Raw genomic sequence first — 19728 nt, forward strand, 5'->3', positions numbered from 1 at the left:
CATGGGTTAGGAAAAATACCAAGGTCAGCATGCAAATTCACACACTGCCTTAATATTGAGTTTATCTCTGGTTTAGGAGAAATAGTCCTCTGTCCTCATGAAGGTACAGGAGCAACTTCATTTGTCCTAATGCTGTGATTCTTAGTACAAATGCTAAAATTAAAAATCAGTGAACCCCCTGCATGGGCTTATTTATTATGCCATTCTGGCATGTGATATCAGCTTGTCCTGGAAAGTTCCAATTTGATTTTTTTGTCCTTATTTTCATACACCTGGAGAGGAACTTTTAATATAAGCATTTAGGAATGGCTTTTTCAATGTCTTTGTGTTTCAGTAAAGGTTTTGAAGGCCTACTTGCTTCCATGTAAACGTTATTTCATGGACCAGATGATATCAACCTGATGATAAAACTTTATTAATAAAGTATTAAAATAGACACTCAGGATGTTTGTGCTCTTCTCAACTTACTTATTTCCAGGTTTGATAGGTCTAGTTTTTATAGATCTGATCTGAACTTGATTTTAGAAGCCAGGCCAACTGGATTTAAATTCCTAAAGATACCATAAATTTTGGGCACAAATAACAAAATAAACACTACAAAAGGTCTACTTTTGGTTGATATGAGGGCCCAGCAGAACTAATCTGCTTTCTGAAAAATAATCGAGAATACAAACTAATCACACATATAAACCAGTTTATTAGATTGTCAGTGATACTTTGAGACAAATTCAAGTTATTTCATTGTACTTTATATAAACAGAGGAAGGGAGGAAAGTTTTAAACGTGAAGCTTTGTTCAGCATGTGTGCAGTTAGCGTCCGCAAAAGCACCATTGGATATGGAAGAATTAGCACCACAGAATTTTAGGACCTAACTGTTAACATGCATCACTGAAAAATTTGGGACATGAAAACTGAAGTAGTACATGGTATGGTCTATTATAAACAATACAAGGCAATTGATGACTTGTTTTCATACAGTACAATACAATCACCAATCAATGAGAACCTTTTAAGTACAATACAGGACAAAAAACACTTTGTACCCTGTTAACACTAAAGCAGTTACAGATTTAAAAACATGTTTCGTGTAAGAGGCGGTGGGTTGAAATGATCCCTCCTCCTCAGTTTTTAAATTCAGAGTTATATAGTTACATGATCTCTTAAGAAAGTATTTTCAAATCTATGTCCTTCTACCTCAATGCTGACAAATGGTTTTTTGAAAACGGAAAGGCTTGATGAATTAAAACAGAACAAAACAAAACAAAACAAAAAAAAAACCTGATCGAGTCAAGAAGTACTCCAGTGTGGTGGAAGATATTCCACATAAGATCGGTTTGAAAATGATGCCAGTGGTGTTGACACTTGTCTTCCCTTCCGCGGAGGAATGTCAAGAACAGAAGCCTTGCATGCACGATGAACTTCGGTTCATTTCTTTCACCGAATGCCTTTATTCTGAAGTGTGACATAAGAGACTTATTCCTTATTCCTCAACTGTTTTTGTAGTGTCATAGGGCTGTTCCTTATGCTGGATTTGACAACAGTGAAAAGGGTGGATATTCCCTCTGGATTTAGGGTAATTTGTGAGCTAAAGAAAAAATATTAATTTAAATTTAGCATATATGAAATTTTAAAGGGAGTTTCACTATTTTCACAGTACAAACCTATAATGAATACCTTTCTGTTTCATTGAAAACCTTTCTGTTAGAAAACATGTAACAAACCCTCAATTTTAAGTCACGTCTAGGCCAATTTTGGCGTATTTGAAGATACTGTATAAGAAATGTGCAATAAGAATAGATATAGGTATATTCAGATCTCAGTGCATTGATGCCAAGGAAAATATATTTTTACTCCCCAAGAGAAGAATATACCTTGAAGCATCTATGCAGACACATGAATTAATCATATATCTGCCCAACTTCTAATTCTGGAATAGTGATAACAGGGTCATTTAGGAAAAAGTACTCAATTACAGTATGGCAGCAATTTTATGTTGTATATATTTAACAGCAAAAACATTTTTGAAAATAGAATCAGTACTATATGGTAAGTTTACAATTCACTATTTCTATACTTGTAACACATGCATTTATTGGTTTTCCCAGTTTTTAAAAATCCCACTAGGACCAACATCTTTCAGAACAACAATCTAACATTAAACAAAAACCTTCTAAGGAAAATAGCTAGCATCACAGAGATTTGAGAAAAGTCTGTTACTCAGCATCACAAAATACTCAATAGATCTACATTTAAGATTGTTCATGCCATGACATTAACACACCTTTGGGTTAATATATCTTACTTAAAAAAGAAAACAAAGAAACAAACCAAAGAAGTGACATGGAATTTATCTTTAGTTTCTCCTTGGTAAGAGTAGACTTCTAATAAACTTGACTCCTTTCTGTACCATGTAGTGATGACTACATCTATGAAGCAGCATTTACATTTAGCAAAACATTTACGAGTAACGATAGGAAAATGGCCACTAGAGAGAAAGAATTAAAAATAAGTAAAATTATAGAAAAGTGGTTTTTTTTCTTAAGTAAACTGCCCCCAAACAAACAAACAAACAAAGCACAAAGTTTGTTTTGCTTTGAAATATTCTTCTGTTGAAAAACATTTTTGGACACAAGTTAGCCTATCCTTATAAATGTCAGAGAGATGTAAGGTGTAATTTGAGAAAAAAATTTAACTTTTGAAAAAAAATCCTATTTTTTTTTCTGTTGAACCAAATCTATTGTTTAAATCAAGTACTAATTTTCTGAAGAGGAAACAGGTATACACAGCAGCGCATCCACATTACTGATTTAAATTTGATAATTCTCCAGGCATGGCTGACTTGAGCATAGAAGAAGCAACACTTATTTCTTAATGTTTTAGGGTTACATTAAAAAAAAACCTCAACTAAAACAAAATTGAGTAATGACAGGCTGGCTTAATAGTTTTGATTGACCTTATCTTTGATCAACATTTCAAAACAAGGTAGTACCAATTAAAAATAAGATTTAAAAAATAAAAGCTGTCTAAAAATTGTTCAATGAAAAACCCTTCAAATTTTACAACATTTTAACCTCAAATGATTGTAGACTAACTTAGACTAACAGTTTTGCCATTATCACAAACACTTTTGTTACGCTTGAGTTTTTTTCTGTATTGTTCATTGGTTGTATTATGTAATACAATTTTCTGTTAAGTTAAAATAGTTTGAATTATTACATTTAATTATAAGAACGTTTAGAAAAACACATAAGTTGGATAAATTTATAAAAGGATAAAGAATATTTTATGGGATTTTAGACAAGTTCTATACAGACAAATAGCTTAGTTCAAGGTAATAAAGTGCCTTCATTTCCAAGTAATTAATTTTTCACTAAAATATTTTAAGGCTTTATAAGAAACTTAAAGTTATCAGAAGTTTGATATGGGGTTATGCTATTAATTAGCATTCTTTCATAGTCCTTATTTCATTTACTCTTTTGATTCATATTAGGTATTTTTAATAATTAGCAGCTTAAAACGATAAAATTTGAATTACAAATTCTGAATTCATTTTGTGAGGAAAAGGAAGATGTATAATTTCTAAATGCTGTGATTTGTACATAAGACACACATATTGCTTGTGAACAATCTAAGTTTATGTCATAATATACAACAGCCAATGCCCCCCAAAATTCAACAGAATATTTAATCCCATGGCAAACAGGGTCATCATTTCATTCATACATATATTCTGTTGTGTTTACATTTAAAATGATTGTGCAGCCTTGAATGAAAAAGGCCACAGAAAATCTAACATAAATTCTTCAAATACAGGCACAATTAATATTTTTATTGCAATACCTTATGCATAATCTATATTGATGCCAATATCTAATATTAAAGCATTTATATTTACTTTCATTTTGCTTCTAATACCCATGGATGTATCACAGTAAAATACTGGTAACCTAATCGAAGTATATAGAATAGCCATATCATACAGAATTCTATTTCTTCTTGTGATTTCTCTTTGGAGGATATGGGGGTATTTTAAGCACAGCTGTGTCCTTAGTTCTCTTGGCAGCTGCAGATTTTAAGATAAATTATGACTGTATGGACATCAACTACTCAATTGGTTACAACCAATGAAAACAAATTAAAATGTTTGAATATTCTTTTTCAGGAATTTAGTTAATTTTATCAGAAAATTACTAAAGTCAGGCACCAGATTAAATGGCCATGACATCTAAAATGCTTTTCTAATTACCACTGGATTAATTTAAAATGTTCCTTAAATTTAAAGTTTCTTGAGATTAGAATGGAGGAGGAAAGGTAAAACTCATTGCAAAAATTAGTTTATGTTCCATATCATTGGAAAAACACGAACTACCAGTAGGAAAAAAGTGCTGATCTTAAAATTGGGTTTGGTTTTGAATCTAAAGCCTAGTAAGAGTAATTCCTGGGAATTAAAAAAAATTAAAATGGCATAAACTTTTATAATTGCACATTCCTTTACCAAAGTGCCACAAGTTACCAAAAATTTTAAAAAATGTACATGAGTCTACTTTTCAAAGTCTAAGTATATATAAATTTACCTTTCTTTTTAATAGTATAGTACAAACTTAGCACAAATATAAGCAGGAAGATGAATTATAACTTTCTAAAAACAGTATAGTGTGTTTTAAAAAAATAACTATTAAGAACCTTTGTCATTATGAAGATTCAAATCCAAGTATAGCCAAAGCATTCCCATAAAATCTGAAAATATCATGAGAGATTATCTAGGCAAATTTTAGTAACACCCTGCCATGCAATGCACAGACATCATATGCTTTTTTTTAAACATAGTTATCCTGTTTTTATCTGATTACATATTATACTCAGTTTCTTCCATTGCTGAAGTGACAATATATGCAATAGCTGAGTTTTGAAGACAGTATTAAACATTAAGGTTTCTAGTCTTAAGTGTTCGTTCCTGTTAAGCACAGCAAAAATGTTTGATGCATGGGTAATTAATTTTCATGCTTCTATCTCTTTATTCTAAATCGAAATGTGAAATGGAAATGTATAGACATAATATAATAAGGACAAAAGGACATTAGAGACAAAAGCATCAACATATGGAACAAATAATAAGCAGCTGTGGTGGAAGCTCTCCATATTATTAAATTTGGTAAATCAGGGAAAGACACAAACAAACAAACAAACAAAAAAACAAACAGAAGATCCCTTTACCACGTAATAATTATATTAATATATATTTTAAGATAGATGGTACCCACGTTAGGTTAGAATTTTAATAGTTTTGTTGCTTGAATGTGATGAAGTTAAACTAGGGAGGTGTCGCATTCTAAACTGAGACCAAAAAAAATTTTATTATTCAGAGGAGAGAGAGAACGTAGGATCATGATTCTCAATGACAGCTCACCTGTCTTTTTTGTTATGCCACAGGCTAAACAGTGTGGTGTAGTGTCTCATTTAATTAGGGTGAAAAATGCTGGTAAAAACACACAATAACTTATGTTAACATTAGGATTAGTTCATAGTCATGGAATATTAAATGACTAGCAAAAAAGGACCGCTTCTTTTTTCTACAGTTTGAGACTCTCCCTTGGGTGTAAAAATGACCACATAAAAGCATATGAAAGAAATGCCCAATTCTATAAATTCTTTACCTTCTGAGGATATAGAACGGGATATAAAAATTGGTATCCTAGTCCTCTGAGAGAAGTAACAAACTTTAAAAACAAGTAAAATCAGAAAGGATCAGGCATGATAAATCGCTGATGACAACTCCCCCAAACCCAACATATAATAGGTTAGTCACAGAAAGGACAGATATCCTTCCTATATAATTTAAAGAGCCTTCTTGTAGTTTTCGAATATGAGAATATAATCTCTTATTGGTAAGTAATAGTCTTGGATAGTGGTAGCATTTAACAATAACTAGAGAAATACTTCAAATAACACTGAAATGTATAATATTCTTAATAGAAACTACAGACGTGTAGAAACTCCACATTATATATGATATTCCAACTATATATTAGCTCATGTAATACCCAAAATAATATGATTCCACAATCTTTCTTGCTACAACACACAGATTTTTTTTCTTGATTTTGCAAAAGCTAGGCAGTTGTATTTACCTAATTGAGCTTTTCCCTGGTAGCACTGCTATAGTGATGATGTAAGTATTGAATATACTGATGAGGACCGTTCCTATCATATAATTAATCTTGCTTTCTATTATTCAGCTCTTTTATAGCACTTTTCATTTCCAAATGCCTCACAATCGGTTATAACAGTGACTTCTCATTGTATCCCTATGAGGAAGGCAAAGTTAATAAATTGCTTGAGCAGTGGTAGAACTACACAGATATATCTTCTCCAATCCAAAGGCAGTTGTCCTATTCTATTTATCTATACCATACACTCTCTGAGGCCGAAGACTGGATCTTGTCTGCTGTACATCTAGACCTAGCCGACTATCTAGCTCATGCTGAATGCAAAATAAATATTTGTTGACTTAATGAAAGAGAAATGAGATTGAGAAAACAGAACAAAGAACTTCAACTCCACCGCCCAACTGAAAAGCTGTGCTTGTCCACTCTTGCGTCTTCTCTATTACAGGAAGGTAGGTAGCATTATGCACGATGGCAAAGCCCATATTGTACATGCCCTCCAGAGTATCGATGACGCGGCTGTTACTACAACTACTCCTAACACTTTGAATGATTCACCTTGCCTTTTGTCAAATATTTAAATGAGAAATTGTACTTTTATGTACAATAGACTATCCTTAAGCTAATTCAGGCACAAAGAACCAAGGAAATAATCCTCCCAGCTGCAATCATTATCATGACTATGGAGAATATCAGAAGGGAGTGGAAAGACAGTTACACAGATAGGGCGAAAGGAACTGGGGACTAGTGTTCTTCAATGTTTTGGAAATAAGCGCAGGAAAGTTAAGATCCTTGAGAAGGTAGAGATTTTAGTGAACTAGGTGAATGGTGAGATTAAACTAGATATCAAAGTCTTTTCCAGCTCTAAAATTCTATGTTGTGCTAACTGGTTCCTCCTCTGATATGATGGGAATCTGTAAGGTAATCAAAATATATTTTATTTTTAAGAAAAAAGAATAACCTTGTAAAGTTTAATATTCTGGAACACTTGAACAACTGTGAGTATTAAAAGTTTTCTTTAAACCATCATTAGGCCTCCTTTTGCAGCAACACCATGTAAAGCCTTTTAAATCCTAAATAAATCTACTTAACTTATGTCAATATAGGGTGGATATTACAATATGTTATGTCGTCAGCACGATTAGCAGCTAAGAGCTTGCTCCTACTCCCACTACTTTACCTGAACTTGTCCTCTAAAGAATAGGTCTTGGGCTTCCCTGGTGGCGCAGTGGTTGAGAGTCTGCCTGCCAATGCTGGGGACACGGGTTCGAGCCCTGGTCCAGGAAGATCCCACATGCCGCGGAGCAACTGGGCCCGTGAGCCACAACTACTGAGCCTGCGCGTCTGGAGCCTGTGCTCTGCAACAAGAGAGGCCGCAATAGCGAGAGGCCCGCGCACCGCGATGAAGAGTGGTCCCCTGCTTGCCGCAACTAGAGGAAGTCCTCGCACAGAAACGAAGACCCAACACAGCCATAAATAAATAAATAAACCCAAAAATTAAAAAAAAAAAGAATAGGTCTTACCAGTTAAGTACAACTCATGCCCTCATTCCCACTTTCAAAGAGAGAAAGGTGAAAGAAATGATTTCTTGTAAAAATTAGAGTTATGGTTTTAAATCACATCAGTAAAAAACACTAAATGGTAATGATATCAAGTTTGAATCTCTAAACTGCTGTACATGTTAATAAAAACAGCACTATTAATTAGAACATTTTGACTGAGAAGCAAAAACATTATTCATTCCAAAATTAGGAAGCAAAAATCTAATTTTTATTAGCCAGAAGCATAAATACACAGGTGGAGGAAAGATGATTTACTATCAGCTTTAATTTCTGCTAAGTTGGACTTTTCAAAACTCTTCAAGCTGCATGTACTCACTGGGAACTCAGGCTTATAATTCTTTATTTCACAACCTAAGACTTCTTTACCCTTTGAACATTAAACTCACGTCATTACACATACTCAAATGATAACCAGGGCCATATCCTCACGTTTCCACATGGCAACAAACATTATCGGCAGTTAATTAAAATTAATTACTACAACCAAAAGGATGATGAACTGCTTAGAGAATTCATGCATACTGCTTGAAAGTAGTTAATCGTCTTCATAGTTTAGAACATATATCCTTGAAGCTGAGTATGATAGCACTTCAAATCCTCCTTATGGGTTAAATTACACTGACGAGATTCTCTTGGTAATTTAATAAATGTAACTGTCTTTTCATGAGAAGTAAGACTTAGGCCAAATTCTACATTAAAGTAGGTCATGTTAAAGGGGAGTTTCATTTCAGTATTTTTGGAATAATCAGAATGAAATATGAATGTGGTACAATAATTTAGGAACTATAAGGAGAAAAATAGTTATCAGAGAGGAGAAGGAAAGTATGTGTATTTAGTGGCAGGCAGAAAGGTAAAAGAAATGAGAAAATAAGTAGATGAGAGGGATTCAGAGAATGGGAATACTCTGAAATGTTATTAATATTCTCTCAATAATCTGGCAAAATATTTCCTTTGAGTGTCTGTTTCCATAGAATTGATACAGCATTGTAGTACCATATGGTTACCCTTTCTCTTGCTGAATAGTTGTATAAACATTGAAAATGACTTACTACCTTCCCATAAAGTTAAGAGAAGCCCTGTTGGGTATGCTCTTGGTATGTGACTTAGTGTTCTGGGATCTCTTTGTGGTTCTGCAGCTCCTCCTTTTAGAATCTTAAAGGTGGACATGGTATGGATTGGGATGGACTAGCCAAAGGCCAGCTCAAGCCTCTCCTTTATTTAGTTACGTCAAAACTCAGACCCCTCTTTGGTAAGAATAGGATTCTCTTGAAAAAGACAACAGCAGATAGTAAAACTTCCTCCTTTCGATCTATTGGTACACAATTTACTAAGGCTCACTAGAATAACAATATTATCTTCCCTTAAATATATTGCCACTCCTCAGAATCTCAACTACTCTTTGCTTCAAATGGCAAAATTTAGGTAAATTCAGTTAGAACTTTCAGAAAAACAAAAATGCAATCTGGATGTTGCTTTCATTGTATCCACTCTCTTTCCACGTATAAAACTACGGACCAATGTGAGTTTCCAATAATAACTGATTCATAAGGACTACGTTATATAATTTTAAGAGTGCATAAAAGCTACTGAGGCATCACCATATCGACAAACAATGAAAGCATTCCTTCCTGCATGCTTTGATAATAGAGATATCATAAGAAGTATCTCCTCACTTGGAATTATTTTTCACATTACTTTCTGAGGTTGAAGCAGAACTGTGAAGTAAAATAAATAATAACCATTCTTTGGCCATTGCAATTGCTGAAGTGCACTAGCCCATTATCTCTGTTTTTAATAGAATAATTTAGAGTCTCTCAAAAGAGTATGCACATAACTAAGGTGAGAGAGTTGTTTGAATGTTAGGAGCAGTTATTTAATATTAATATTTAAAAAAAAATTAATATTTAAGGGTATTTTGTCCCCTCCATTCTTACTACAGGTTTGCTGCCATGATTCAACTAAGATACTCAGTGAAGATCTGCTTATTTTTTGCCTGTTTAAAAAAAGCTTCATTAGCAATAAAAAGTCACTATCTACTGATAAACTCGACAGATGATCTCAAAACTACTAGGCTGAGTGAAGGAAGTCAAATACAAAAAATACATGTTAATTTATATGAAATTCCAGAATAGACAAAAGTAGCCTATGCTAATAGAAATCAGATCAGTGACTGCTTCTGGAAGTCAGGAGGAGGGGGAGAGTGTGGGTGGTGACTGGGAAGGGGTACATGGGAATTTTCTGGGGTGAGAAAAATGTTCTATGTCTTGATATTTGCCAAAAATGACTGAATGGTATAATAAGAGCTGTATGTAAATTATACTTTAATACAAAATATTCAACAACATTACAACTAAGCAAAATACTCCTGCTGAAGAAGCATCATGAAGGCTGGTGTCATTCTTCTTTTTTCATTTCAAAACCTCTACCCTCACCATGTCCCATAGAGAGCAACATATCCTAGAATGGGGTCCATGACTAATACTCTGCAGAGGACATGGATTTTATATCAGGGCACCAAACCAAAACAGGCTCTTTATAACTGGAGAAAAATTAAGACACATTCTTTTATGGACCATAGTAAATGTGTCAGCTCTAAGAAAAGATATAAAACATTTTATGTTCAAAAAATACCCTAGAGGGCTTCCCTGGTGGTGCAGTGGTTAAGAATCCACCTGCCAATGCAGGGGACACGGGTTCGAGCCCTGGTCCGGGAAGATCCCACGTGCTGCAGAGCAACTAAGCCCGTGCGCCACAACTACTGAGCCTGAGCTCTAGAGCCCACAAGCCACAACTACTGAGCCCACGTGCCACAACTACTGAAGCCTGCATGCCTAGAGCCCGTGCTCCGCAACAAGAGAAGCCACTGCAATGAGAAGCTGCGCACCGCAACAAAGAGTAGCCTCCGCTCGCCGCAACTAGAGAAAGCCCGCGCTCAGCAACGAAGACCCAACACAGCCAAAAATAAAAAAATAAAAAAGTAAATTTATTTAAAAAAATACCCTAGAATGTAAAAGATTTTCCAAGTCAGATTTATTGCTGTGAAAATACTAATTTATAAATGCAGAAAAAAAATTGATAAAATTTTGGCTCAAATGCTACTTAAAAGTAATCATGGCAGTTTGGCCTTCACTCTTGTTTTGGTTCCCCAAGGTGTGTGAATACTGGTGTGGCAACAGTGTACCACTACTACCTAAAGCAGACAGATGAACTTAAAACATTCAGGCGGGAAGGAAACAAGATTTTACTTTATGCTACCTGGTGCATAATCGAGTGTATATATAGTAAATCACATTTTAAAACCATTTTGAATGCCAGTGGTTGGGGCCTAATTTTTAATGATTACCTCACCACTTCAAATCTAAGGGGCCAAGTTCATCGACTTTAAAGAGGTTACAATCAGCGTTAAAATATTCAATGAATTCCCAACTTCCTACAGAAATAACCTTATTACACTATTGGATGATTCCAAAAATGAAGTGAAAAAGGACTATTGGTTCTGAGAAGAAAATAGTAATATCCTGAAGAGAATTCAGGGGCAAGTGATGCCAAGTATTTAAGGGCAAAATTAAAACTGTAATCAAAAGCCAGCTAATTATTTCACCAAATTATTTCTTTTTGTAATTCCAATTCTAACCCACCAAAGGCTTATGCTGTCCTAAACCCATGTATCATACAAAGATATCTAAAATATATAATTTAACTACTATTCATCATTTCCACTAGAGAGTAGAAGAAAGAAATGGAAAAAGTAAGAAATTTCTTTAGCACAATGCCTGGCCTGTGGGAGGAACTCAATAACTATTTGTTGAATCAGTGAATGAATGTTTTCTTTTCCCTGGAATTGTCATTTCTTACCTCACATAGTTGCTTCTTACTATACGTTAAAAATTCAGTATGACTGAAAAGGAAAAGTACAGGCACATACTTAGCAAAAAAAAAAAGTAATGCTCGGAAACCCCTAAGGCCCATGTCATTATTGCTGCTACTGCTATTGTTGACAAAAAAATCTCATAAATATAAATTGACACAGTTGGAAAACAACAACAATAAATTGATACATGATAATCTAATTTTTAACTATAAAAAATGTTCTTTTAAAAGCTCAGTTGACACTAAAGGACACTGTTTGCTTCTCTAGAGGCAACAATAAAAACTTACATAATTAATAGAATGGGTAGTTGTGTGATGTTTCATGTAAATAGTTTCTGAAATAGTGAGAGGTTTAAAGGTTCATAAGTACCAAAGAAAAACAGAATGCTAAGTGCTAGAAGATAGAAAAAAATATAGTTTAAGATTATATGAGGGACTTCCCTGGTGGCGCAGTGGTTAAGAATCCGCCTGCCAATGCAGGGGACACGGGTTCGAGCCCTAGTCCGGGAAGATCCCACATGCCGCGGAGCAACTAAGCCCGTACGCCACAACTACTGAGCCTGTGCTCTAGAGCCCGTGAGCCACAACTTCTGAGCCCACGTGCCACAACTACTTAAGCCCGTGCACCTAGAGCCCATGCTCCACAAGAGAAGCCACTGCAATGAGAAGCCCGCGCACCGCAACAAAGAGTAGCCCCCGCTAGCCGCAACTAGAGAAGTGCGCGCAGCAACGAAGACTCAACCCAGCCAAAAAAATAAAAAAATAAAAAAAGCTCAGTATTGAGACGATGTTCTGTAGGGGCCTCAATTATAACGGCTCCTTTACCATCTTGAAACTAAGGGTTAAAATGTGTATCAACTATCAAAAAAGCTATTTTTCAGAATCAAAAATGACTCATGAACATAATCTTGTAATAGTTTTCACCTTTAAAATAGATAGGTGAGAAAATTCTTCCAGCTGAGAGAAGAAAACAAACACATATTCTAAATGAATCACGCATACCATCTCCGACTGATTCTGAAGCAAAATAATAGAGAAGTAGATATTAGGTAGTGGAAAGACCATTTAATAAGGTCTAGCTCAAGTTCTGAAATGACTAGTTAAATGATTTTGAACAAGTCACATGATATCTTTAATATTTTTCCTATTTGTTATAAAATGAGGGTGTTACATTACTCCAAAGATTCCTTCAGGCAAAAAAAAAAAGTTGATGGCAGATTAAGACAAGAAAATCATAGGTTGTTAAGTTACTACGGATACTCACACCAATACTAGAAAACGGGTGATTAGAATCCTTTTAGCAGTGGGGCAATTGGTCCCCAAATTATGCAAACTGCCTAATGATCATCTTTTTGAAAAACGAAACAAAGCAGTTCTGTTTCCCTCTAGCAATAAAACCATACTTTGCTATTTCCTTGTCTGTGGATAGCTTATTCATTTTCTTAATGGTGTCTTTTGATGAGCAGAAAATTTTAATTGCGGAGAAGTCTAGTTTTTTTCTTTTATAAAAGTTAGGGCTTTTTGTTTCCTGTCCAAGAAATTTCTGCCTACACAGTTGTTTGCTTTTATATTTTACTGAAAATAGCTTCAAGGGATTATAACTAGCCCAACTAACTCTCTTGCCACTGCTCTACCAGAGAGCTCCTCCGGTAAAAGGAGGTGTCCTTCCAATTTTGCATACGTTTGTTATAGTTTCTGGGGAACCATCCATTTTATGGGTTGGGAAGAATTAATAATGATGCTATTAATATTTATTAAGTGCTTATCATGTGACAGAAACTTTGCTAACAGCTTCAGGACATTTAATTTTCTTTAAGAAAATTTTGGCTGACTCTAGGTTCTGTGAAGCAAGAAACTTTATCTGTGTTATTGTTGATACATCCCCTGGTCCCCAAAATAGAGTCATTAGTAAGTATAAACTGAAAGCTGAGTGAATAAATTCTCGCAATAACTCTATAAAGTTATAAAATTTGCCCCAAATTACACAATATGTGACAGAATTTCAACCTGAACCCAGGACTGGCTGACATGAAAAGTCTGTTCTGTACTCTTTACCATTCTGTACTAGGCCACTGACACTGCCTGATAACTCTGTGGGGAACCAGTGCCTAGAAATACAGCTGAAATTATTGCTATTATTTAAGGGGGAGGAGGAAATTAAGTAAAATTAAATTGTTTTAAATTAAAATTGTTGTTTTATTCCTCACAATGCAAAAAGCAAATGTGGAATTTCTATTAAGCGCCTGCATGATAAGCCTAGACATATTGACCTTCTTATATTTATAGTTATGTGATTATTTATGCAGATTGAGCCAACATGAAACTTTTATGGCCACAGGAATATATAGAGAGAGAAATTCAATCTCCATGTAAGAACTGAGAATTCAGCCTGTTAATTCCTCAGTGAGGCTACAAAGCCATGGTTAACTGGGAATGCCAGGAGCAAGATCATTTATTCAATGGAATTTCCTAGTCAGGAGAGCTTTAACCACAATGCTTTTGATCCTATTGCAATTCAAATATTCCTAGTATGTATTATTTTGATTTTCTGCTTCAATAAATACAACATAGTGAACATGATTAAATTTCGTGTGTGTGTGAAGGAGATTACTGCACTGTTAACTGCTGTAACGTTATAAATGAAGATGTGGGTTCTTGAGTTAATTTGATAAAAACTTGGAACATCCCTTTCAAACGGGTTTTTGAAAAAGCTTGCTTCTAACTTATTATGTGGTCATTTATCTCTTGTTCATAAGAGTGTAGGGGGAAAAAATCACTAGTTGATTTTTCATTATTAACTGAACTTATTGTACAATGAAGTAGTTTTATCTCTTAAATTCTCTAAATAACATTTTTTGAAGGCTACACTGCAATGCAGTGCCATGACAAGACATGTGTTAACAGGACAGGAAGGGATCTGTATTCTAGCTATTAGGATCCAGTTCTGGAAGGTTCACTAAGGTGGGAAGTTCAGGAAAGAGAGGGTCAAAGTCTCAATAACTAGAGGCAAAGAGGCTGAATCCAGGCAAGTGGTTTCTATATAGACATGAACACTAATATAATGACTTCATATGCCTACTGCCAGGGCCAAAATGGATTGTAGATTCAGTGCAGAATTGAGGCTAAAGATACAACAAAAACAGGAAAATACCTAGAATGTGTTAAAAAAAAAAACTAATTTCGCTATAAAAACATGTGTTTAATTCTAACAGATTTTGATTTCAAGTTTACCATTTAAATTTTCTATAGTGTTAATTATGAGGCTTCAACGAGCAGTGGGTTCCTTATAAACCCTGGTATTTTATTAGATCACTAGATGATCTACAGCAAATCATTTAACCTGCCTTGGCCTGTTTTCTTCATTTGTTAAGTGAGGTTAGTGATATTGACCTAAACTAATCTAACTCAATATTTTCATCAGGATGAAATGAGATCTAATATATGAAAGAACTCTGAAAAATATGTCAAATTATATGAAAAGTATTATAATTTAAAATTCTATAATTCTTCTAACACTGAATTTAATTAGAAAATATTTCAGAACTAATGATCAGTTATAGAAAAACTTTCAGGATAAATGAATCTTTCGTACCAATAACTAATTGAATTTACCCATTAATGGATTTTCACTGCAATGCATCTACAGTGAAAATTATTACAACTTGTGATTTACAAAGACACAGTAGAATCAGGCTTATTCCATTCAGCTAAGACATTGGTGAGTAATTCATAGTTGAGAACACTGATGGATTTTGTAAATCCAGACATATGGAGAGAAAAGTTTATGAAGATATCGTATATGCGATGAGAATGCAATAAAATTAAAGCGAGGATGAATACAAAGGCCTGGAGCAGGGAGGGCAAATACGTGACATGAATGTTACTATTCCTTGCCTTCCTCATCCTTCTCCCCAACTCAGTCCCCATGGACATACAGAAATCACAGCAGTCTTATGACGAACCTTAATGGGGTTTCACAATTTCCAACCTAGAGCTCAGGAAGTCATTACCATTTGAACACAGGCACATGAGATGAAAGAGAATTATTATTTTCATCCTAGGACATCAAAAGAGACTTGGAATGGAGAAGACAGAAATATTGTTTAAAATAGTATCATTGTAGTTCTCTAAATTTGCATCAATGAAATATACTTTGAACACTATAACAGAATGTAGATCATTCATCATATTTAAAGAATAAACTGTTTTCAAGGGAAAATAACATACAGCATTTTATAATAGCTCCAAACACACTTCTCATATATACCAACACACTGCCTGGCCTGTGGCAGATAATCAGATGAGTATCTGTTGAATGGAAAAAATGACAGCTTGATTAGGCTCCAACAGCTGCTTTGAATCAAATAACTTTGGACATGGCACACTTAAAGCTAATGGCAGTGGAATATTTTTCTTTTGTAGCTCATTGTATCTCTAGTCCCTAGCAAAAGGGCTGGCACAGAGGAGCCACTTAATAGTCACTGCATGAATACAAGAACAGGATCATTTATCTATTAAGCAAGGGAAAAGATATTTCTAAAGTAAAATTTAGGATGGGTAGGAAACTAAAGATCTCATATTCTACTGAACCTTAATTTGTGAGTCAATCTTTGAAATAAAATGACATAGTATTTCTTATCAGGTTTTTAAATTATCACTTTCATTCCCACTTGTCGCCATTTTGATTTGTCTGTTAAGTACCGTGATCTTGAAGCAACAAGATTTCAAAGGCAAAACAGGAACAGGAACCCTTGTGATTAAGTGAAGAGGGATGATTTAAGTCATCAGTCCGGGGCTAGGTGTAGAGGGGAATAGAAAAGAGGAAGAAAAACAGTCTCTGGTTTTAAACTTAAATTCAAGTTAAAAAGATGGGATTTTTCTATGGGAAAGTAAATTTAAATTTTTAAAATATATTTAATCAAGTTTTAGGCTGTGTCTAAAAAAAATCTTTTGGAACTGGAAGAATGGCCTATTTAAAGCTTTTGGCGTATAGGGCCGAAAGATAAGTCCACACTTTACCAAAGCAACTGTAACTAAATATGAACGATGCCAAGAAGGAAAGGATGGTCAATTAATGTCAGATAAAATAGAGAAGATATAGAGAAAATGAGAAAAGCCCAGAGAAGGAAGTTGAAGGTAACTTTAGGAGAAGTTTCACTGACTCCATGGATATAGAAATTGAAAGGTTCTTCTGATCCAAGGCCCACACTGATAAGCAAGCTGGAGTCTCCAGCAGTGAAATGACCTGCCCCAGTCCTATCTAGAATGCACAGAGCCAGGGCTTCTGAATGATAACATACAACACAGTACCCCTAGCCTCTACACCACACCTCTGCACACCAGGAGGGCAAAGGAGAGACCTTAGGATTCTTTAAATTCCATGAATGCTTGAAATAATAGTCCAAATAAAAAACACCTAAAATATTCTGGCTTTATAAATTATAGCACAATTATACAGTAGTGAGTAATTTGGAATCCACATTCATTTTATAGTTATTTTTGTAACAAAATTATTAAAACAAACTTGTCATTTAGAATTGAATTATTAAAAATCTAAGAATCAAGTTTCATGTTTACCTAGATTAATTTTTTCCCACATAAAACATAAAAAAATTTCCATCACAGTGTAGATTTTCTGTAATATGTCTCACATCAGAAGCAAATCACCTAATGGAAGGTACTGCTTGAATCCCAGCTTGGCAAGTCATTAAATGGAATATTGGGGTCTTTTTCAAACAATGAGTCAAACAGTAAGTGGTGATTAACAAACCAAATTGCACATAGTTACCTAATGACCCAAAGGATCCTTAAATAGGAATATAGTTTAGCAATGTTTGAAGAACAATAATACAAACTAGTTTTAGTTATTATAAGTCACACAGGCATCCCTAATTCTAAGTAAATTTAACATTATAATTGATAAAGTAGGTAAGCAGTTGTCAGAAAAAGGCTCAGAACTTGGGGAATTTTCACACGGGAGTTTACTACATTAAAGATTCCTATTGGGACTCCCCTGGCGGTCCAGTGGTTAAGACTCCGCACTTGCATTTGTAGGGGGCACAGGTTCGAAACCTGGTCAGGGAACTAAGATCCTGCATGGTGTGTGCAGTGCAGCCAAAAAAAAAAACCGCAAAGATTCCTACTGGCAAAATATTAATGCCTAGCTTATGTCAGAGACTACAAAGAGAGGAGAAGTTAAGTTCTGGGTTTTTGGCAACATGTGCCCTGAGGACTGCATGATGCTAAATGAAGTTCTGTGATTTAGGGGTGACAACAGTGGGCAGTGGAGAAAGATCTTAAAATGATGGGAGCACTGCAAAGAAAAAAATAATTGCTTAGTATGTTACTGAACCAGATGCACCTCAACTCTTTCACTAAATCTTTTCAACTCAAAAAAAATTTTTTCCCCTTGCGGAGAAAACATTTTTGATTTTATAATGGAAATCAAAGGAATAATGAAATTCAATTTTAAAGAATTTTCTTTGAAGTAAATATTATCAATCTGTTGCAACAGATCATTGAAGAAAAATATCTGGGTGCTACAAAAATTATGGAGTTATTTTAAATGTTCTAAGTAAACTGCATTTTTTCTGAAAAGATCATAAGAATACATTGATACTATGAATTGTTAAATGCATAAAATGAAGAAAAGTTCAGTTATCATTATCCAAGAATCATGGTCAACTAGTTTTTCTGTTAGTTCCAAAATAATTTAAGCCAAGAAATGGTAGGCTTTTTCCTTACGTCAAGATCATAAGCATAAAACCCTAATTATAGCATTTCTGGCTATTTAGATGGATATTGCTTACAGGATTGCAAACTTTATTGAGTTCTTAAAAAATTTTAATAACAGAGTAAGAGAAACTTTTTGAGGAAAAAACTGAAAAAGAAGAGTTTTAAAAATGTTTCTTGTGTTGGGTTTTTTCTCAACTGCCAATGATTTTGAAAACGGCATTTGAAACACTTCATTTGCAGAAAATGCATTTTTATTTATGGCTAGTCCTCCCAAATTATGTTTCTAATGAAGCTACTTAAAGCTAAACAGTTTCATACTGTACTAAGGGAAGATTCTGAAATCATTTAGTGAACATCAACACTGTCAAACACCAGAAAAGCTTCCAATCTACTATACTACTATATACGTAATGAGAAAACAATCCTAGAATGTACGTAGGAAAAGTCTAGGAAATTCCAGGATTTAAGCCTAATTGTCCTGGTAACTCTAACCTCAAACCTTCCGCAAACAAGCACAAAGATTCCATTTGGAGTCCCCTAGGTCTCAGGAGGAATAAAGTGCTACCTTTCCCTGTAAATCAGTGGAAAGCTTCCAGGATAAAATGCCCTTCATTCAGTCACCCAAAGATTATAAAGGGCTCTTAATACAAGCACCATTGCCCTGTAACTGTAAATCTTTTTGCATGAGAATTATAACAATACAAGCTATCAGGATTCTACTTGGAGAGCTAAGTGGCAATAATTATAAACCCATTATTGGTGGAAGAAGGGTTCAGAAAATATCTTGCTTATTGAAAAGAAAGGTTGAGAAGAAAGTAGAATGGTGTTGCCAGGGGATGGGGATGGGGGAATGCGGAGTGTTTAATGGGTATAGAGTTTCAGTTTTGCAAGATGAAAAAGTTCTGGAGATTGGTTGTATAACAAGGTGAATATACTGAACACCAATGAACCGTATACTTAGAAGTGGTTAAGACAGCAAATTTCTTGTTATGTGCTCTTTTAAACACACACAAAAAAGTTGAACAAGATCAGAAGTGAGGCATTCAGATTGATTAAGGATATATTTTCTACTCCTAATAAACTTTAACTTTTCTCTGAAAAAAAAGGTTGAGAAAAGTCATTCAAGACTCTGAGGGCCAACTTGTGAGAAAGCAAAAGACAAATTACCTATGGACTTGATTCGGGCTGGAAAGACTCAGAATGTTTTGGTTGTGAAATGTGGGGAGTATGCAACCAGTGGTTATATGCCAAGTAGTTTGAATTTGAATTTAGGAGGTGGTGGAAAACTGGCATTCCCAGTGATCACTGCCCAGAAAGCTAGCCAATATGATAGCACACAATCTTAAATAATGGATTTGTGTATTCAGCCTCTCTGAGTTTAGTGAGCTGTAGCTAT

General features: G+C 34.6%; 1 protein-coding gene across 1 annotated transcript in view; it reads right to left on the reverse strand.

Annotated features, from left to right (window-relative positions):
* Positions 1-677: 677 nt before the first annotated feature.
* PURG (purine rich element binding protein G) overlaps positions 678-19728 on the reverse strand; it is a 34599-nt gene continuing 15548 nt past the window's right edge. Inside the window, exon 3 of the mRNA XM_036838852.1 lies at positions 678-1586. Coding sequence (XP_036694747.1) covers positions 1482-1586 — 105 coding nt within the window. The 3' untranslated portion in view covers positions 678-1481. The remainder of the gene's footprint in view (positions 1587-19728) is intronic.

This window comes from Balaenoptera musculus, chromosome 21 (genome assembly GCF_009873245.2).
Source record: "Balaenoptera musculus isolate JJ_BM4_2016_0621 chromosome 21, mBalMus1.pri.v3, whole genome shotgun sequence".
Lineage (NCBI taxonomy): Eukaryota > Metazoa > Chordata > Mammalia > Artiodactyla > Balaenopteridae > Balaenoptera > Balaenoptera musculus.